This window comes from Hyla sarda, chromosome 3 (genome assembly GCF_029499605.1).
Source record: "Hyla sarda isolate aHylSar1 chromosome 3, aHylSar1.hap1, whole genome shotgun sequence".
Lineage (NCBI taxonomy): Eukaryota > Metazoa > Chordata > Amphibia > Anura > Hylidae > Hyla > Hyla sarda.
Genome location: NC_079191.1, coordinates 274,451,572 through 274,474,742, shown reverse-complemented (window position 1 = coordinate 274,474,742; position 23,171 = coordinate 274,451,572). Strand labels below are relative to the sequence as shown.

General features: G+C 39.9%; 1 protein-coding gene across 1 annotated transcript in view; it reads left to right on the top strand.

The window, feature by feature from the left end:
• TXLNB (taxilin beta) overlaps window positions 1-23,171 on the top strand; it is a 90,900-nt gene that overhangs the window by 43,399 nt on the left and 24,330 nt on the right. Inside the window, exon 6 of the mRNA XM_056563337.1 lies at window positions 22,851-22,925. Coding sequence (XP_056419312.1) covers window positions 22,851-22,925 — 75 coding nt within the window. The remainder of the gene's footprint in view (window positions 1-22,850; window positions 22,926-23,171) is intronic.

Below are 23,171 nucleotides of genomic sequence, written 5' to 3'. Positions count from 1 at the left end.
AATGTATTATTAAGCGTGCTCTATAGCCATGGCTGACGCCTGACATCCCCGATCAGATCAATATCTGGCATTAACCCTTTCAACACCAATATCAAAGTTGATCATAGTGTCTAAAAGTGTAAAAAAAAATGTTGCCTGTAGCTCAGGAAAGCTGATCGGGACCCCCATGGCTAAAATCACTGGGTCAGCTGAGAGGACAGGGGGGGGGGGGGCTACCTGCCTCAATCCCATTTGATTGGAGGTCTGATAATGGAGGGCCAATAACACTGATCAATGCTGTGCTATAAGACCCTAATAAGACCCTTCCCTAATGAAAGTTAGAATCACCATTTCCCATTTTTTTAATAAATGAAATAATGTAAGCATAAACATATGTGGTATTGATGTGTGCATAAATGTTCAAACTATTGAAATATAATGTTAATGGAACAGCACGGTCAATGGTGTAAATGGAAAAAAAAAAAGTCCCGAATTGCTGATTTTTGGTTACTTCATATACCAGAAAAGAAATATATAAAAAGTGATCAAAAAGTCCCATCAAACAAAAATTAAACTAATTAAAAGTACAGATCATGATGCAGAAAAATAAAAATAAAATAAAAATAAAGTCCTCATACAGCCTTATATATGGAAAACTAAAAGAGTTAGGCCCCCAACGTGCATCAGAGGGATGCCAGACCGCCACCAGCAGGGGAACGCATCTTGCTGCGTCCCCCCATCTAGTATTTAGTAGTAATGGACACTGGATGCTAAACAACTAATGACAACTGATGCATGTTGTAATAAGTTTTAGCATCAGGTGCATTGAGTTTTGGGCTGGGTTCCTGCCTGACATATCTGAACCCACCTTTACAGGTGTCAGAAGAGAACAATTTTAGGCATACTAATTTTGGTACAAAAATTGTAATAAAAAATTAAAAAGGAAACAAAACCTATATACATTTAGTATCTTGGTAATCGTATGGACCTACAGGATAAAGAGAATGTATTATTTTTATTAAAAAGTCTACTACATAGAAACATAAGCCCACAAAATTTGCAAATCATTTTTTTTGTTTCACCATTGATTTTTTTGTAAAATGGGTGATGTTATTACAAAGTACAATTGGTAGCGCAAAAACAAGCCCATATGGGTCTAGAGGTGGAAAGTTAAAAACGTTATAGCTATTAGAAGACAAGGAGGTAAAATGAAAAATCGCTGCGTCTTAATGGGGTTAAGAACAAAAGGACTGGTCGGCCAGTTCTACTACAATATGTTAAATGGCAAGATGGGAATAGTGGTTGGTGGATATATGACTTGGTCGGCTTGCTTGCCTCCAAAGCACAGTTTTCTATAAAACCATCCCTGATTGAATGTTTTTTTTTTAACTGTATTTTATTATTCCTAAATATCTCAATTGCAATAATTATTAATTCAATATCTTCACACATTGTAAAAATAGTATAACCCCCCCCCCCCCCTCGATTACAATTCCCAAATTTGGGTCCAGTGCCCTGTCCAACCCATATCACCCACATTCATACGTACTCTCTGTGTTAGTAAACCCTCTTCTTCCTTCCCCCTCTTCTTTCCCCTAAATTTCTCTAATTTTCCAATAATTTAGGCCCTTCCGTACCCCCATCCTTCCCGACTTTCCTGTGATCTACTGGTGATATGTTTATTACACATCCCTAGGATCAACAAGCTCGAGGGGAAATACTACTTAGAAACTACTACATCTTATTTTGCAAACTGTTATGCAGCTTTCTCCATTTTCTAAAGGAGGCAAGTCTTCATTCATTCATCCCTTCATTAAATGAAGTGGACGACCCACAATCCCACAACATACACTCAAATGAGGGAAAGAAAAGAGAAAGAGAGAAAAAAAAATGAATGAACATTATTCAATTTTTTCCCTCTTTCCCTTTCCTTTTAAAAAGACAACATAGAATAAGTAATTATTTAACATAAAATATCATTTTTCTTTTTTTCTCCTATTCATAATTCCCATCTTGCACTTTCTACATTCCCCTATAATCTATCATTAGGGTCATCTTGGTCAGACACAGCACCTCCCCTTACAAAGCAATGTGGATACATGTGAACTACCAAAACTAACCAAGGACGCTGTAGAGACATTAGAATTCTAGAAAGCGAGGTGTTGAAGGTGGTTAAAGGGATACTCCTGTGAAAACCTTTATTCTTTTAAATCAACTGGTGGCAGAAAGTTAAACATATTTGTAAATTACTTATATTAAAAAAATCTTAATCCTTCCTGTACTCCTGCTGAATACTACAGAGGAAATTCTTTTCTTTTTGGAATGCTCTCTGATGACATCACCAGCACAGTTCTCTCTGCTGACGTTATTATAATAATAATAACAACGTTTTATTTATTGTTGTCCTTAGTGGGATTTGAACCCAAGTCCCCAGCACTGCAAGGCAGCAGTGCTAACCACTGAGCCACCATGCTGCCCTTAGCATACATCTGCTATGCATCTGCTATGCATCTGTGATGCATGGTTGCTAAAATGGACAGAGATGTCAGCAGAGAGCACTGTGCTCGTGATGTCATCAGTGTTCCAAAAAGAAAAGAATTTCCTCTGTAGCATTTAGCAGCTAATAAGTACTGGCAGGATTAAGATTTTTTAATAGAAGTAATTTACAAATCTGTTTAACTTTCTGCCACCAGTTGATGTAAAAGAAAAAAGGTTTTCACCGGAGTACCCCTTTAAATTAGCACCATGATCAAGAGCCCCGGGCCCAGATGGGCTGCCATATGAATTGTATGGGGGCATTCTTGCTCCCATAGTAGTGGAATTATTCAGACATATCTCTGGGAGTGGAACGTTACCCCCCTCAATGAGAGAGGCAGTGATAACCCTAATTTTGAAGCCTGGGAAAGATTAACATGAACCTGATTCTTATAGGCCAAGCTCGCTGCTAAATACAGATATGAAGATATTGGCAAAGATCTTAGCAGCGAGATTGGTGAAGGTAATGCCTTTACTAATATCGAATGATCAATGTGGGTTTATGAGTGATAGAACAACGGCGGATAATGTAAGGAGATTGTTTGGTAATCTGCAGGTGGAAGAGGGGGGGGAGGGGACACCACTCCATCCTGTCACTGGACGCAGTTAAGGCCTTTGACAGGGTGGAGTGCTCCTTCCTTTGGATGGTTATGAGGGGATATGGGTTTGGAGAAGGGTTTATGAAGTGGATGGGAGTTTTATATGGTTCCCCAAGGGCAGCGGTCTTGGTGAATGGGGTTCAGTCAGATGGATTTCAGTTAACAAGGGGAGCTAGACAGGGCTGCACCCTGTCTCCCCACATCTCTGCCCTTTATGTCTAACCACTTGCAATAAGAATAAGAAATATGGAAACAATGGAGGGGTTCGGATGTCGGGGGACAGAATATCACTATTTGTAGATGACCTCTTATTATACATTTGAAATACGCAACAGGTATTAGAGTGTATTATAGAAGAAATAAATAGAGGAATTTGGAGAAAAATCAGGACTAAGCATAAATTGGAATAAAACTGTATTAATGCCTTTGGATAGACACATATCTCATAAAAAATTTATAGTAATAATAGGAGATAATAGGAGAGGCAGAAACATTTAAGTATCTGGGGATGACAGTCGGATGGAATGTTAAGAAATATCCGGAACTAAGTGTCTGGCCTACTTTGAGAAAGTTAAAAACAAAAATCAAAATCTGGCATGGTTTGCCACTTAGTATGGCAGACAGGATCAGTTTATTAACCCCTTAATGACGCAGGACGTAAATGAATGTCCTGGTGAGGTGGTACTTAATGCACCAGGACGTACATTTACGTCCTATACATAACTGCGAGCATCGGAGAGATGCTCGGGTCATGCGCGGCCGGTCTCGGCTGCTGACATCCATGATCGCGCAGATGTCCGCCATTAACCCCTCAGATGCCTTGATCAATACAGATTACGGCATCTGCTGCAGTACGGTCACTAAAATGGATGATCGAATCGCCCTCAGCGTTGCCGCGCTGAGCCGATCATCCAGAAGTGCAGACGGAGGTCCCCTCACCTGCCTCCGCTGCCTTCCACGGGTCTTCTGCTCTGGTCGGAGATCGAGCAAACCAGAGCAGAAGATCCAACACAAAAATTCCTCCAATATAGGCAGAGTTAGAGAGGCGCTTGAAACCAAGGTAAAGGCAAAACTTCTACTTTATTCCCACAATGCAACGCAATTCGCGGAGGTTCCGTTTCATCAGGCATGAGAACTAGAACACGGTGTGCAGTTTATATAGGGAGAATCCTTAACCCTTTCAAAAGGGAGAAGGGTTAACCCTTTACAGGTTAAACTTAGACTGGTATTTGTTGCATATAAATAAATACAAAATAGACTAAAAACACATTAGAATCAATGTATCATTAATTTAAAAAAAAAAAAAAATATATATATATATATATATAATCGATAGCTAACATGCCAATAAAACAATAATACAAAAAGGTCTAAAAAATATATAAAAATATATAATTATACATTATAAAAAACAATAATGATAACAATAAAAAGGGAAAAAATATGTCTCAACGGGCATTCTCCAGTGTTTCATTGAGGCAATCAGGAACTAACGTAGAAAGATTAAAAATCCAAAAAGCCTCCCTATTATTTAATCTTTGGATTCGATTTAGAAACTTATAGGGGATGGTTTAAAGAATGGTTAGTTTTCATTTATTAATGCACCTATCATGTCTAAATAGCAGGTGTCGGAACACACTATGTAATAAAAATCCATTAGTAGACACCTACATAAGAACCTATACCTCATGGAGGTAAGTAATGTGCATGATAGAAAGCACCACCAAAAACAAAGAACAAATTATGCACAAATAGACAGCATATAGAAGAAATATTAACAAAATCTTTATTAGATGTATCATCAATTAAAAACAACAATACATATACATAATAAAAACAAGGCACCGAAAGAAACTACAGATGGGTAGGTAAGGGCTGGAACTCAGCGTGGAACCAACAATAAACATAGGTATGAGGTCAGAGGGCAATAAAGTATCAGGTATCAAATAAGATCACACCAGGATAATACTAAACGCAAGCAAGAAGGCATGGAAAAAATAAATGTGAAAGCCAAACCCAGAGACCAAAAGGAACAAGTATGCCAGACCTTAGCTACCAACCCAAACGATCGTTTCACCACTGAATGGCTTCCTCAGGGGGTGTGGCTATCCTACCTTCTCCCCAGCCTAATATACCACACTCCAGCCACTTACAGCTCGTCACAATTGAACTGACATTGATCACCCCCAATCAGAACGTCCTGAAAAATACTGCCGCCCACAGGACTTAGCTGTACCCAATGGTGTTCCGAGTTTACCTAAAGATGGTGACCACCAGAACTCCTGATGTCTGGGACACCGTCGGCGTACTTCCGGTAAATGAGCGCACTCCTGTCTGAGAGTCCGGTCACATGATTCTTGTAATCACATGACCAGGCTATGAAAACGCGTGCTCACGCGTACTGCGTCTCCCGCGAGTAGCGTACGGTCATGTGGTACATGGATCACATGACCGGACTCTCAGACAGGAGTGCGCAGGCGCCGTGTAAATCGCGAAGCGCTAGCGTTCATGAGAGTGAACGCAAGCGCTCAGAGAAGAGAAGATTGGAACACGTGATGTGTACCCCACGTGATCAAACAAATGCAATAGAGTGACAAAAACCCAGAAGTGAAAAGAGTGTGGGCAAAAGTGAAATAAAAATCCATTCTTGATATTTGATCTATGTTTATTCATACGTGACCGCACAGTTTGAACTGTGCGGCCAACGTATTGCAGTCCACAATTGCAGGTAAGCAGATACACAGCGAACGAACTATCGCAGGTGTAGTGTCTTTTAATGGAGACATTTTTTTGGTAACGTTAGAGGTGAAGGACATTATCGGACCACCGATAAGAGCAACACATGCATCGGGCACGTCCGAAAGGGAAAGTGCCTGGTGCATCTGTCGCTGTCCGCTCGGACAGAACCGCATCAGTTTTCATTTCACTGGGAGCAACTAAATTTCTCAAATTAGAGGATCTACGGAATGTCACTTCTGGTTTAGAAGGTAAAAGATCTTTCATGATCGGATCGTCCCTCAGAATTAACCAATGTTTAGAAATAATTTTTTTAATGTTGTTATAATATATAATTATGCTGCTAACAGATGCACCGGGCACTTTCCCTTGCGGACGTGCCCGATGTATGTGTTGCTCTCTTATCCGTGGTCCGATAATGTCCTTCACCTCTAACGTTACCAAAAAAATGTCTCCATTAAGGGACACTACACCTGCGATAGTTCATTCGCTGTGTATCTGCTTACCTGCGATTGTGGACTTCAATACGTTGGCCGCACAGTTCAAACTGTGCGGTCACGTATGAATAAACATAGATCAAATATCAAGAATGAATTTTTATTACATAGTGTGTTCCGACACCTGCTATTTAAACAGATAAGTGCATTAACAAATTAAAACTAACCATTCTTTTCCAAGTTTCCAAATCGAATCCAAAGATTAAATAATAGGGAGGCTTTTTGGATTTTTATTCTTTCTACGTTAGTTCCTGATGGCCTCAATGAAACACTGGAAAATGCCCGTTGAGACCTATTTGTTTCCCTTTTATTGTTATCATTATTATTATTGTTTTTCATAATGTATAATTATATATTTATATTTTATACCTTTTTATATTACTTATTGTTTTATTGGCATGTTAGCTATCGATTATATATATATATATATTTTTTTTTTCTTTTAATTAATGATACATTGATTCTAATGTGTTTTTAGTGTCTATTTTGTATTTCATTATATGCAACATATACCAGTCTAAGTCTAACCTGTAAAGGGTTAACCTTTCACCCTTTTGAAAGGGTTAAGGATTCTCCCTATATAAACTGCACACCGTGTTCTAGTTCTCATGCCTGATGTTTTTTTATTCAGAGCAGAAGATGACCAATAACACTGACTATACATAGCACTGAACAGTATTAGCAATTGAATGATTGCTATAAATAGTCCCCTATGGGGACTATTAAAGTGTAAAAATTAAAGTAAAAAATAAAAGTAAAACATTTTTTGAAAAATCCCCTCCCCCAATAAAAATGCAAATTGTCAGTTTTCCCCATTTAACCCCCAAAAAAGTGTAAAAAATGATTTTAATAAACATATTTGGTATGGTATCGCCGCGTGCGTAAATATCCAAACTATTAAAATATAATGTTAATTATCCTGTACGTAACGTAAAACTTCCAAAATTGCTGCTTTTCTATTACATTTTATTCCAAATAAAATTGATATAAAATGTATTAAAAGTTTTATATATACAAATGTGGTATCAAAAAAAATTACAGATCATGGCGCAAAAAAATTAGCCCTCATACCGCTGCTTATACGGGAAAATGAAAAAGTTATAGGTCAGCAAAATAGAAGGATTTTAAATGCACTTATTTGGTTTAAAAGTTTGCGATTTTTTTTCAAAGCTGTCTAATAATAGAAATGTAATGATCGGTATTAATTTAATCATATTGACCCACAGAATAAAGAAAACAGGTCTATTTAACCATTAAGTGTACAGCATGAAAACGAAACCTTCCAAAATTAGCAAAATTGCGGATTTCTTTTTAATTTCCCCACACAAATAGTATTTTTTTGGGTTGCGCCATACATTTTATGGTAAAGTGAGTGATGTCATTACAAAGGACAACTGGTCGCACAAAAAAAAAGCTCTCATACTAGTCTGTGGATGAGAATATCAAAAGAGTTATGACTCTGGAAAAAACGTAAAAATTTAAATTGTCTGAGTCCTTAAGGCCCAAATGGGTTAAAGATGATAGTTTTGGCACAGATTTTGTTCGTCTTGTCTAATAGTCCGGTATGGCTGGGAGAACAAATTTCTTGAGAAATTGAAGCCATGGAAAGGCAAAAAAACAAGAATGAAACAAGATTGTTTATGTAAGGAAATGAAGAAAGGGGGACTAGCTATTCCAGATTTTAGATTGTATTACATAGCAGAGCAATTGAAATGCGGAAAAGAAATGGAAGGAAACTGATATCTTTGTGAATGTGGTAAAAGGGGAAAAAGATGAGTGTGAGGATATGGGAGAATTCTTAGAATCAAAGTTGAATGATAAGGAGCCTATAGCAGAGATGATGGGCAGAGTTTGGGCACAAATGAAAAAAGTTATGAAGGTGGAAGTTTCCCTAGAATGCACAAGATTGTTTAACAATATGAAATTTAAAGAATACACAATATAAAATTCCAAATAATACTATGTCGTTATTTAGATATGCATAATTAAGGTAGGCAGCAAAAAAAATAGTTAATAAAGAGGAATTAATAATTCAAGAGTGTTTGATAATGAGGGTTTTAAAGGGGTATTCCAGGAAAAAACTTTTTTTTTATATATCAACTGGCTCCAGAAAGTTAAACAGAATTGTAACTTACTTCTATTAAAAAAGTCTTAATCCTTTCAGTACTTATGAGCTTCTGAAGTTAAGGTTGTTCTTTTCTGTCTAAGTGCTTTCTGATGACTTGTGTCTCTGGAAACGCTCTTTTTAGAAGAGGTTTGCTATGGGGATTTGCTTCTAAACTGGGTGTTTCCCGAGACAGGTGTCATCAGAGAGCACTTAGGCAGAAAAGAACAACCTTAACTTCAGAAGCTCATAAGTACTGAAAGGATAAAGATTTTTCAATAGAAGTAATTTACAAATCTGTTTAACTTTCTGGAGCCAGTTGATATATAAAAAAAAGGTTTTTTTCTGGATAACGCCTTTAACCCCTTAAGGACTCTATTATATTTCCATCCACAGACCTGTATGAGGGCTTTTTTTTTTTGCATCACCAATTGTACTTTGTAATTACATCACTTATTTTACCATAAAATGGACGGCGCAACCAAACAAATATTATTTATGTGGGAAAATTGAAAAGAAAAACGTAATTTAGCAAATTTTGGAAGGTTTTGTTTTCATGCTGTACACTTTCCTGTAAAAATGAGATGTTTTCTTTATTCTGTGGGTCAATACGATTAAAAGGATACCCATGTTTATATACTTTTCTATAATTGTATCGCTTAAAAAAAATCTCAAACCATTTTAACAAAATGTGTATGTTTGAAATTGCCCTATTTTGACCATCTATAACTTTCTAATTTTTCCATATATGGGGCGATATGAGGGCTCATTTTTTGCGCCATGATCTGTAGATTTTATCAATATCACTTTTGCATAGGTTTTACTTTTTATTAAAAAAATTTTTTATAAAATGTGACAAAAAAGCAGCAATTTTGGACTTTTTTTTTTTTTTTTACGTTTACACCGTTCACCGTACGGGATAATCAATATACGCTTTTTGGGGGGTAAAATGGGAAAAAAGGACGTTTTACTTTTTTATTGGGGGAGGGGATTTTTCAAATTTTTTTTACTTTTTTATTTGACATTTTAGTACTTGTTTTTTTTTAATACTTTTTATGTCCCCATAGGGGACTATTCATTGAAATCAGTTGATTGCTAATACTGTGCAGTGCTATATATAGGACAAAGCACTGCTCAGTATTATCGGTGATCTTCTGCTCTGGTCTGCTCGATCTCAGACCAGAGCAGAAGACCCCGGGAGATGTCCGGAGCCAGGTGAGGGGACCTCCGGTCGCCATGCTGGATGATCGGATCCCCGCGGCAGCACTGCAGGCGATCCGATCATCCGTGCAAAGTACCGCACTGCCGCAGATGCCGTGATCTGTATGGATCACGGCAACGGAGGGGTTAATGGCGGACATCTGCGCGATCGCGGATGTCCGCCATTACTGGCTGGTCCTCGGGACCTGCCGGGCATGACACAAGCACCGCTCCGGTGCTCGCGATCATGTCGACGCATAAATATACGTCATGGTGCGCTAAGTACCATGTCACCATGACGTACATTTACGTCCATTGTCGTTAAGGGGTTAAGGGAAGCCACAAATAAAAAAAATAATTTCCAAGATGTATAAAATAATGTTGGAGGTTAAAAACCAAGTGTTGAGGCACTTAAAGGGGTTCTCTGGTGCTTAGACATCTTATCCCCTATCCAAAGGATAGGGGATAAAATGCCTGATCGTGGGAGTCCCACCCCGTTTATAGGCTTGCCTCCTCCCATAGGCTTGCATTGAGGGGCGGAGCGTTACATCACACGGGGGTGGAGGCGTGACGTCACACGCCGTCGGCCCTGTGGTCGCCAGTAATCAGACCCGGAGCAAACACATATATGAATTTCGATTGTCCAATTCTTAAGGAATTCTGGTCAGAATTCTGACTAGAGTTAAAGGGGTACTCCGCTGCCCTGCTTGGGAAGCTCCGCTCCACAGCGTCCGGAAGTTTATTGTTCCGAATGCTGCGTGCGGGCTTCCGTGTTCAGGGCCTACCCTCGTGACGTCACGCCTGCCCCCTCAACAAAAGTCTATGGGAAGGGGGCGTGACATTTTATTTATTAGAACACAAGGGCTACCTGATAACAGCACATTTGATGCATTCAGGTAACATTTACCTGCCGTATGGGTGCAACATTTTAAGCACAACAATATTACTATGAGGTTATTTACAATAAACAGCCACCTAAGGATCAACAGTCCACCTACGTTATGAGTCCTCAATAAAACACAATACAGTTTTCTTCACCTCCCCCCTTACTTTTTCTTGCGCCCCAGCTAAGCACAATTTCAGCATTAAAGCCCAGTACACTTCTGGGCGCTATTTCAGTCGCAACTTGCGATAATCCCGGACAGTTCATAAAACACATTCCTGCATAGGGGGAGGACTATGGATCTTGCAATTACTGTATACACCTGTTTTTCGTTGCGGGCGGTCAGGGTAGCAAAGTTATTAAAGGCACACACCTGTATCCTGTTTGTAAGATGCCAAAAGAGTTGTGGTGACTGGAGTGTTGCAATGTTGAATGAAGGGTCTGGTGGTATTAACCCTTAGTTGATGTGACGCCAGCGTGAGGTTTGCTTAGTATAGGAGGTCCTGCCGCCAACCGGCCCACAAACAGCAGGGATAATAAATGGAATGTCCACAGCAGATTTTATGAAGTAACCAGAAAACTTTACTTTAACTGATACGCAACAGTCTTTACAATTATGCAGTCTTTCGGAGAGAACCGGGATGCAGGTTCCTCACAGGTTTTGCTGGGACTTGAAATAATGAGCAGGCCACTGTGGTACTAATTATAAGATTTTAGCTGGTAGTAGTCACACAGGATTTGATAAGTTGGGCTTGATAACTCACGGTTTTAGTGGCTGCTGGTTCTTTCAGGCTTTGGCCTAGATGAATTGAATGAAGTTATGCTGATTGTGCTTCTTTAGTGTCCAGGTCTCAAGAGAGTATTTAGTGGCTACAGCCAGTTTATATAATAGGTGGCTGGACTAAGCTCATTGGTCAGCAAACCTGTAAGTCCTGAACCCAGTGAACTCTGGGTACATCACATGACCCAGTAAGGTCCTTAAACAATTATACATCACAACTGTACATCACATTACCCGGGAAAGGTCCTATACATTTATATTTCCTATACATTAAACAATATATCAACATAATTTATATGAGGCGACCAGGGGTAAGCCCTGCAGGAGAGCCCTATGGAAAGGGAGGGACTCTGGCTGAGGGGACTTTTGACTGAAACAGGACCAGGTCCTGTACCGGGATACCACAATCATTTTTGTGTGATTTTGTTGTCAGCACATTCATCTATGTAAGGACAATGTAACACCGAGCGCTCCGGGCCCCGCTTCCCCTCCGGAGCGCTCGCGGCGTCACTTCCCTGCATGCAGCGCCCCGGTCAGCGAGTCTGACCGGGAGCGCTGCTCTGTGTCCCTCGGCGGGGATGCGATCCCCTTGGCGGGACGTGCCCGCCCGCGGGTCGCATCCCGTGTCACTCACCGGCCCCGCTCTCTAGGGCGCGTGTGCCGGGTCTCTCAGATTTAAAGGGCCAGTGCACCATTAATTCGTGCCTGGCCCAATTAGTTCCTAACACTCCCTACACTATATAAACCCACTTCCCCTTCCTGTCCCTGCCGGATCTTGTTGCCTTGTGCCCTGAGAAAGCGTTTCTGTGTGTTCCATGGCCTGTGTATCCAGACCCTTGCCATTGCCCCTGACTACGAACCATTGCTGCCTGCCCAGATCTTCTGCTACGTCCGACCTTGCTCTTGCCTTGTCCTTGTGTACCGCGCCTGTCTCAGCTGTCAGTGAGGTTGAGTCGCTATCGGGTGGAACGACCTGGGGGTTACCTGCCGCTGCAAGTCCATCCCGCTTTGCGGCAGGCTCTGGTGAAAACCAGTAACCCCTTAGATTCCGTTTCCCTGGTACGGCCCACGCCATCACCTCACTGACACAGAGGATCCACCACCCGTGTCCTCTTCGCATACCAGTCCGGATCCTGACAGACGAAAGTATCTCATACGATTAGTGCATTCATTCAGATCTAGGCTGTGTTATCTTAGTGTTCCCTTTATTTATTTATTTTTTGGAGCAGTGTACTTTGATTGCATATTGTTTCTAAGGCTACTTTAACACAACTGAAAGTTGGTAATTTATTTTTTTGGGCATCAGAATTTGTATGCTAAAGCCAGGTGTAGGTTCAACACTATAACATAAAAGATGTACAGATCTTTTATTTGTTTTCCCTCAGTAGCTTCCACGTCAGATTTCAATGTATATATATTACAGATACAGAATGAAAATACTGCCATGGGGAACTGCATGCATCCGGCACAGATACATCAGCAAGGTGTAAATGCACATTACACATCTGATAAGGCTCAGGATACATCAAGATGCACAGCTCTATGGAGTTTGCTGCATGTGGCCACTACTGGCCAGGCAAACATGTTACATGAAACCAGTGTCCCGGGCCAGTGCAACATGTTGGTGCTGGTGGCTACATTACAACTGTGGTAGTACCCCCAATCAATACAAATTCCAGTGTCAAAGAAAACAAAATGGCCTCCACAATCTCCATGACACTGTCCTCCACTAGACCTGCAGCCTCTTCCAGGCAAGTGGTGTGTATTGACATCATCCCTGCATTTCTGTTATCCACCACTAGACCTGCAGCCTCTTACTAGCGTGATCTGGTTTTCTGCCTGTGACTGTCCGGACATGATAGAAGTTGTGGTTTTGCGATACCTGGAGGCACCCTGTTTAGGAAACACTGATTTACATACATGTAACTAAATCCAGTCCACTATGATAACTATGTGGCCTAATTAGGCCTGTGAACAGTTGGCGGCTTTAGGCATTCTGGGCATTGAATGGCATGGTGTGTGGGGCACTTATGTTAAAGTGCACTGCACTCCCATGTACAATCAGATAAGATGCCACGGCCCTTTAAAAGTGCAGTTCCTGCATGTTTAGGGACGTACCAGTAAAAAAAAAAAATGACACTAAGCAGGGAAGAGAATTGTTACTGCCACAAACAGCCTGAGACCCATGGAAGTATTAGAAGAGGTATTGGGGGGGGGGGGGGGTAATTGTCAATATTGGTATCAGGGACATCCCTTGTGGCCATACATTTTCAATATCCATCTTCTGGACTTCTGTTTGGCCAACAATTATCTCTCCTGACTTCCCCATACACATGAATGTTTTGAACGGCCAAGCATTCATGTGTTCTCTATGGTGAGGGGAGGGGTAAGCTGCAGCCAGGCTTCTCTGATGCCTGTTTATCCCTCCCAAAACATTAGGGTTTGTGTAGTGAAAATCCAACAAGCCTGACCATTCTCTCCACTGACATCATCTGTTGGTGGCGAGTCAGGAGGTCGCCTTTAGTCTAATGGGTATAGAGGTGTATCCCTTTAGAATGGCCACAGATATGTTGCAACTATTCGTTTTTGATTATTACAAACTAGTCATTGTATAAATGCTATATGAGGATATAAAATACATATATTCCATCATACGATGACCAGTGTTGACGTTATGTGGTTGCAAGCTAATACTGTAGTTAGTACATGTACTTCTGCAACCCAAAAAGTAAATGTCTTTCAGAAGAGCTGTCCTTCTGTTATAGAATTAATTATTAAAAGCATCACTGCCAGTGTCTGGCATGGCACCTTAGGATTTGTAGCCCAACAATACACCATTTAATGGCATTAAGGTGCATTCACATTCTGCACACAATTTTCATTTATTTTGGCATGTTTTTCGATTTGTCTTTCCAAACCTACTCAATATATGAATTGGTAATAAAACTGAAAAACTGTTGAGAAAGTATGCTTTAACTGCATTCAATTAATATTACATTTACATGCTATTCATAACAAAATTACCAATAAAATATTTTTCTCTATTAAAATGAATAATGTCTTTGCCAATGACAATTCAAGTGCTGTTTTATTACTGTGATGCAACCAAGAAAGCACTGCAATAGCAAAACTGTCTTACTACCAAAATTACATTGTCAATTTATTGCTGCCACCTGGTGGTCACAATCAGATATGCAGCACTCCACACGAATTGTAAAACGCTGTTAATTATTGGATATCTGTATGTATTCGTTTAGTGTTCAAGTTATATTTGCCATTTTTTTTTATGTAGCTATCATTAGAAATCAAAATAATAAATGAATACCAGCATGCGAAAGTTTAGAATCAATAAGAAATGTTTTGTTTTATTTATTACTATACTTTTTCCGGAAAAATAACATGCAAGCTCTTAGGGATGGACTAGACCCCAAACTTCAAATCCACAATAATAGGTTCCCATTAGCACAATACATTGGCAATTACATTTATTTCATATATTATATATTGCTTTGTACAGATACTTTTGTTTATACTCCTTTGGCTAAGTTACATTGATTGATACAGGGGTCAATTACAGCCATCTTAGGACAGTACTAATCATACAGTCACTCCTTTGTGCCACATGGGATATATGTAAAAGTGATGCGCCATGGGGAAACATCTCTGTGACTTTCAGCCCAGGCGCAAGTCAATATAAAACACAACAGCTGTTGTGGACATGTGCAGTTACTTTATTGTCACGCCGCCACGCATCATATTTTTTCATTTTTTCGTTTTGTTTTTGAAACTAAGCTGCCATGAACTTTGATTTTATGATCAATGGGTGGTTCTCCTTATCAGTATATAAATGCATGTCTTAGTAATACTACACAGACTAATACACTTTATACACAGTTATTGATGTATATTAATGTTTATCTACTGTTGTGATTGACACATGACTGTGATTGACATGTGATTATGCACTTTAGATGTATGCTATGCATTCAGAAAGTTTATAGACCCTTTCACTTTTTTTTTATATTTTGTTATGTTGAGGCCTTAAAATAAAAATTAAAAACAATGTAAAGTTTTCCCCCATTATGTTGCATTGACCTAAATTTTGAGACAGTCTAAAGTCTTAGGTATAATGCAACAAGGTTTACATGCCTGGATTTGGGGATTTCCTGCCATTCTTCTCTGCAGATCCTCTCAAGCTCAATCAGGTTGGATGGGGACAGTTGTGGACAGCCATTTTCAAGTCTATTGATCTTCGATCACAGACTTGTCCTCAAGCCGCTTCTTAGTGTTTTGACTTCCTACTTATGGTCAGGGAGATTTATCAAAACCGGTGTAGAAGAAGAGCGGTGCAGTTGCCCAAAGCAACCAATCAAATAGCTTCTTTCATTTTTAAAAAGGCCTGAGAAATGAAAGAAGCAATCTGATTGGTTCCTATGTGCAACTTTACCACTCTTCTTCTACGCAGGTTTTGATAAATTCTCCCATTGTCTTGTTGGAAGTTAAACCTTCAGAACAGTGTGAATCAGGTTTCTTTTTTTTATTCTGTTTTTCCTCAACCCTGACCAGTCTTCTGCTCCCAGCATCAGAAAAAGACCCCCACAACATGATTCTGCCAGCACTATGCTTTACTGTAGGGTGGGTATTGGGCAGGTGATGAGCAGTGCCTGGTTCTTCCAGCCATGATGCTTAGAACTGAGGCCAAAACATTCAAACTTGGTTTTATCTGAGCAGAGAATATTATATCTCAGTCCTTGAGTTGCTTTTTATGCAAACTTCAGGCAGCTTTCTTGTGTCTTCAACTGAGGACAGGCAAATTTCTGGCTACTCTGCCATGAAGCCCAGATGGTAGAGTGCTACATTGTTGGTTGATCTTCTGGAAGTTTCTCCCATCTGCAAACCCATCTTTATAGCTCAGACAGAGTGATCATTGAGTTCTTGTCACATCTCTTACTAAGTTCCTTCTTCCCGTTTACTTAGATTGGTGGGGTGGCCATCTCTAGAAAGAGTCTTCGTTGGTACAAAATTCTTTTGTTTTGGAATTATGAAGGCCTCTGTGCTCTTGGGAACTTTCAGTGAAGCAGAAAGCACAAATCTGTCTTTGAGTTCTAAAGACAGTTCTTTTCGCCGCACGTCAGGGGTGTGTCTTTCCAAATCCTGTCCAATCAACTGAGTTTATCACAGGTGACTCCAATCAAGGTGTGGAAACATCTCGGAGATGATCAAGAGAAATGGGAGGAGCCAGAGCTAAATTTCAAGTGTCATAGCAGATTTTCAGCTTTTATTATTTTACATAAATTTGTAAGCATTTCAGAAAAATCGTTTTTTTTTTATTTATTTTTTACTGTAACTTTTATTAAAGAGTTTATCAAAATACAAATCAAAATATAGAAATGCACAAATAACAGCATGGAGGGGTAGACCCAACAGGTAGCACACTGAGACCAGGCTAACAAAAGGCAGCTATGGCGAGGCAGAAAGGTTATATAAACACCAGCAAAAGCTTCCAACACCTCAGCACTAAGACAGTATGATCAGTCCATTAGCCATGGAAGCCCATGACGGCTCATCCCCAAATAATGACATAATTGGTTATAGCGCCCAAGGGGCTGCTAACAAGGGAGAAACAAAAAGGGGGGAGAGAGGGAGAGGAGGGACACAGAAAGGGACCACGAAGACAAACACAGAACAGACCACAAAGTCGAGGGGGAGAGGGAAAGGGAATCAGAAGGAAAATGAAGGAAGAGAGCTAGAGCTAGATAGATCAGGGTGGCCGTCGGTAAGAGAAGCGGTCCCAAGGTTCCCAAACCGCAAGAAAGGAGGGGACAGAATTGTTCAGTGAGGCCGTGAGGGATTCTAAGGAGCGAATCTCACGGATACGGGTCAACAGGTCAGACTCAGAGGGAGGAAGAGTTCTCTTCCAACATTTAGCTATGAGGGTCTTAGCAGCTAAAGCAATTTGCATAAAAAGCTTGAAGAGTTTTTTAGATAAAGCAGGGTGAGAAAGATGAAGAAGGTATGTACATGGCTCTAGAGGGACTGAGACACCCAAAACATCAGAGAGCAATCGCTGTACCATCTTCCAATAATCCCCTATAAGAGGACAGGACCAAAAGATATGGAAAATCGTACCCAAACCCACTCCACAACACCAGCACTGAGGAGGGATGGGTGGGTTCAATTTAAGAGCTCGGGGGTATGATACCAGCCCATAATCATTTTGTACTGGGTTTCTTTATAAGCTGTACAGATAGAAGCCTTTGAAGCCCTCTCCCAAATCACACACCACTGAGGTAAGGTAATGGGGGTATCAAGAGCCACCTCCCAACGGCCCATATACCGGTGAGTCGGGGGTTCCCCGTCCGGGGGATGGAGGAGGCAAGAGTATATGTCTGAGAGAAGACTGAGGTCCACTACGGCACAAGCGCTCAATGGCAGAAAAGTTGATTTTCACATTCTCATTATGGGGTTATGAGTGTAGAGTGATGATTTTTATTTTAGCACAAGTCTGCAACATAACAAAATGTGTAAAACTGAAAGAGCTTAAAAACTTTCTGAATGCACTGTATATAAGAGCACTATGGCAGCATTTAGTTTGCTTAAAAAATACCCTATGGGAGGGTTGAAATGTTGCTGGTGCACATTGGATGCAGAAATTACACTTACTTTAATTTTGGATTCATATTGTCAGAGTTCTGTTTCTTTCTGTTGTGAAAGTTTAGTTCCAGTTGCACTGATAGTTTACAATGAAATTGTTTACCTTCTTCCACATGACGTCATAATCCACAAAGGAACAGTCCGCTTCTCTAGTCTGCCAGCTGCTCACGTGGTGTCGATTGACATCATTAGTCCTAGCTCCCCTAAAATCCTAAGAAGGTTGCACCACTAAGATCTGGGGATATATCCACGCAAGAAGTATCAGATGTGATGCATTTTTGGTCAGGGTACTATTGTTGGTACTGTAGCTGCCACTTTTATTGGGGTAACGTGCTAAGAAGTATGGTTATAAGTACTTTTAAAGGACTACTGAGATGTCTGGCTAGCACATTTATGGGGTGGTATTGTGTATTGAGTGGCTGTCATTTCTACTGAGACATTGTGGCCAGCACTTTGGCATTGTTTTAAGAGTCTTCTTGTTGGTATTGTCATAAAAGACAGTGGCAGGTATTGCGTTGGGTGTTGACATAAAGGCTTATTGATGGACACTGTTATAAATGAATGGTTGCTGAATTTATATTGTGGGTCTAGGGTGGATACTCTAGAAGGCACTTTTATGGTATGGGAACATTGTGGCACTAAGTGTGGCAGCACATTAAAGAAGAATTGATGTAGGTGCTTCAGCTGGCACTCGTATGGGTATATTGTTAGGAATTAAGTTGGTAATGATAAAGACACATGACTAGCGTGAGTAAAATCCTTCCACACAGCATTATACCTGAACCAGCAACTGGATTGGGTCTTGGATAAAACAAAGTCTGAAAAGTTTGGCTAAAATAAGAGAACATTTAAAAGATGTAGAACAAACGAAAGGTTGCTGGATGAATTCCTATTGGCTAAACTGGTGTATATTTCATTCAGCTGCAGGACAATTATTCAAAGAATCCGATTAAGCTATACAAAAACTCTAAAAAGAACAAGAGTTCTGTTTTTGATAGCCAGCTCAATAACTTAATAGCATTGCTAACATCGAACCACTGAGCAAATGCCCCAGGTCTTTAGTTAGAGACCTCTTGTTCTGGATCTACGGACACCATTGATTGTCACATTCAATTGTATTTGCATTCTTCATCTTCACTAGTGCCAGTGGTATGATACACCAGGTATCCTCAGTTTTACAAAAGATGCAGCTTGACATTTTCTCTAAGTATTAAAAAATCCTACAAATAGAATGTAATTTGTCTTCAAACTTGTAACTGGTGGATATGGAGTATTCTCTTATAATTCAAGTTGGGTAAATAGAAAAGTCTTATCAAGGTAAAATCCATGATGACATTTTCAGTGTATTGACTGTAATTTCTGACCAATTTAATAAAACTTTAGGAAATGTAATTCTTTTAAAAACAAAGCCATTATGCATTGATTCCAAATGTGTACTCATATAATAGTCACTTTACCGTGTCTTGTGCACAGATGTAAGCCTAATACATGTTAAGAAATTGCAGGTTTTGAGTATGTTACTTTTCAGATTAGCATTAAAGTGTACCTGTCACCAAATAAAACTTTTAATATAGTGTGCCTTGTGTAATTAGCAGACACTTTCCCATTCACTTGCTTTTAAAATTATCAACATAAATATTTTTAATATGTAAATAGAAAAAAACGTCACTAGGTGGCTCTGCTCTGTTCCCTGCTGCAATTAATACAGTGAGTTTGGTCTCCTCTCGGCCAGGCAGGAGACCACACTCAGGAAGTGTTTCTTGCTGCACTGAGCTTCATTGACAGCTGCACAGAGCCTCACTGAAAGCTGCAAAGAGCTTGAGGTCTTCTATTTATCACAGCACTGCAACCATGTGAAGGCGGAAGTGGTCCCCTAGCCTGCTGGAAAACACTCACTTTCTCCTGCTGGGAGATTGCACTATGTGAGCAAGAAGAAAGGTATGATACACAGCTTTTTAAAGCTCTGAATTATTTTTTTTCGCGGCGAGAGGGGTGTTAGGAGTATTTAGGGATCATAGCCTGAGTTAGTTTGGAAAAGTTTATTTGGTGACAGGTACTTTTTAAGAGTTAAATACCCATCCTCCAGGAATGACCTAGCTTCTTCAAGATTCCAGTGTTTAACCCTTAAGAATCGAGTTACATATTGTGCTATTCTTCTCTTAATATTTGCTAACTTTTTACAAATATAATTGCAATAAAAACAATCACTTTGCTCCCAAACAACCAATGAACACCAATTAATACTATGTTTGTAGAGAACTTACCTGTCCATTTGTCCATGGCATCTGTTTTCTGTCCTGGTGGCAGTCACTTTGATCTCTGCAGCGGTGCCAGGAAAAAATATTACAAACTACTGTAAGCTGGCCTCAGAACACATAAAGAGGTATCAGACCATAACAACAATTTAACCCCACCAGGGTTAACAAGACCTCTATATACTATGTGTCCAAACTAAAATGTATCTTTATTTAAATCAAATAGTATCTAATTTAGTAAACGGTGAGAAACACACATTTAAAAACACAACCTCCTATGTGTCTCTAAGGATTATTGGATTTAGAGTAGCCACTGGTAGCCTCAATGTAGCTTGAGAGCACTTCTTAGGTGTTTATATATATACCATTAGATCAGGTTTTGGAGACATTTCATGCCATCCCTATAGAGTGCTCTCATATGGGCTACAGATTTTATGACATTCGCCTGCTGTGCACCGCAGGTCAAATACCAGTTTACTTTCAGCCTATCATTTGTGCATTATATAGGACACTTAGGGGTTGCACATTAAAATGTGATACTGTCACACCCCGACATGTTTCGCCACTATGTGGCTTTATCAAGGAGGACAACTGACAGCATTGAGTATTAGTCAAAAAATTGTCCCTTTTATATGGTATGCCAATGACATCACTGCCCAACTTCCAATCAGGGATTTCCTCTCTGGCATCCAATAATTGTATTGAACTTGATGTGTCCAGCACCAATCAGAGACTTTAATACATATAATACTGTAATTCTACCTATCACAGTCGGCAACTAGTCCCGACGTCACACGCCAACTGTGCATGTGACTCTGGGGATCGACTGTGATTCGCTCACTATCTGGGCTAGTACAAGTCTGTGCATTGGTGAATGTCAGCGTGTATCACATTGCGCTAGCTCGCTCCGCCTCCTATTACCCGGCCGCGTCATGTGCATGTGATCAAAGCAAATGCACATGGCTAGTATCGGAGCGGGCACATGCGCACACAGATGCCGCTTCCGAACTACAGTAGTAAGTGCTTATACTCATCACGCTATGTATTGCTGTCATTAAACCCTGTTAAACCCTTTTTTAGGGGTAAGGAAGTAGGGATAGACCCGGTACTGAGGGATGGACTTGACTGTCAACAACTGCAAGTAGGGAACCTATCCAGTAAACTTCTATCAGAAAGTCAGGTGCAGCTACTATCCAAAGGCTTGTCCTTCTCCCCTACCCCGAGCTTTGATCTCTTTACATGGGTCAAAGATATTAACTTATTTGGGCGTCAATTGGCCCTACACAAGTATCATGCCATACAAGACAGAACAAATACAATACAGAGAGATGAACGGGTAATGGAGGAATTGATGGCTCTATTGGAGGAGAACATTAGTGGTCCACCTCCACCATCAGCACCCTTCTCTAACCTAAAAACTAAAAGTAAATATACTCCACCCTTGAGCCAGTTTCACAATACCGAAACATTTGTACAACTAGTTACCCAGGATTTATCCCAGATTAAATTAAACAACAAAAAAAGTAGACCAAGGAATCTCGATCCAACCAAGTGGGAAGCCCTACAGTCATTACAAAGTGACAACACAATAGAGATCAAACCTGCAGACAAGGGTGGCAACGTGGTCTTCCTTGATAAGGACGACTACGTTGCCATGGTCATGAGGCTTCTCAGGGACCAGACTACATATGAGGTGTCCTATATAATGCACAAATGATAGACTGAAAGTACACTGGTATTTGACCTGCGATGCACAGCAGGCGAATGGCATAAAATCTATAGCCCATATGAGAGCTCTATATAGGGAAGTCATGAAATGTCTCCAAAACCTGATCTAATGGTATATATATAAACACCTAACAAGTGCTCTCAGACTACATTGAGGCTACCAGTGGCTACTCTAAATCCTATAATCCTTAGAGACAAATAGGGGGTTGTGTTTTTAAATGTGTTTCTCATTGTTTACTAAATTAGATATTATTTGATTTAAATAAAGATATGTTTTAGTTTGGACACATAGTATATAGAGGTCTTGTTAACCCCAGTGGGGTTAAATTGTTGTTAAGGAAAAAATTTTAAGGATTGCCATAGCTACCAACAATCATCAGTCAGGGTCGCCAAATCAATCAAGGCTCAACATCCACTTAAGTACCAGGGAGGTAGATTTAACACTATGTTAGGGCCTGTGATTCTTCTAAGGTGTCTGGCTTTCTGTTACTGCTTCATGTGTGTTGTGAATTAAATCCTAGTAATTTTGATGTAAGAGTGAATAATATTGATTATTTATAAGATGGTTGGGCATTGCGCTGTATACAGGACAGAGGCAGGGAAGCTGGGCAAGCCGACTCCCACCTCCATTGCACACTATTCTAATTAGCATTCTAGTAACTGCGGCCAAATCTTGAAAACACGGGGAACAATATAAGTAAGTAATACATAATTTTACTCCTGTTTACCTGCACTATAACAGTCTGTCAGTTTCCCTTAAAATTTTCCTACAAGAACATTCTTGAACCCAAGGCATATGATTTAGTATAACAGAGTTTTACAGAGAAAGGCATGCAAGGTTATTGGAATCAGAGTTTCCAATGAGTGTCAACTGAACTCCATTATTTTTTTTTTTCCAGTTGCTTACCCAGGCTGCAGAATGGAAGTTACAGACCAACATGCTGAAAGACCAAGAGACAATATTAAAAACACAGGTATACCCGCATACTCAGATATTGAAAAAAAAAAAAGTTATTGGCTCAGCTGTATTTAGCATTAAAGGTCAGCTCCAGCAACCACAAACAGGTCAGATGTTTGGATACGATTGCATGAAAAGGATTATCAACAGGTTTTATTTAAAATAATAATTTTACATAAATGTATTAATATATATAAATCTGCAGCTCGATTAAGTTAAAAAAAAAATATTTTGGTGCTTTCTGCAACTGTAATTTGCACCA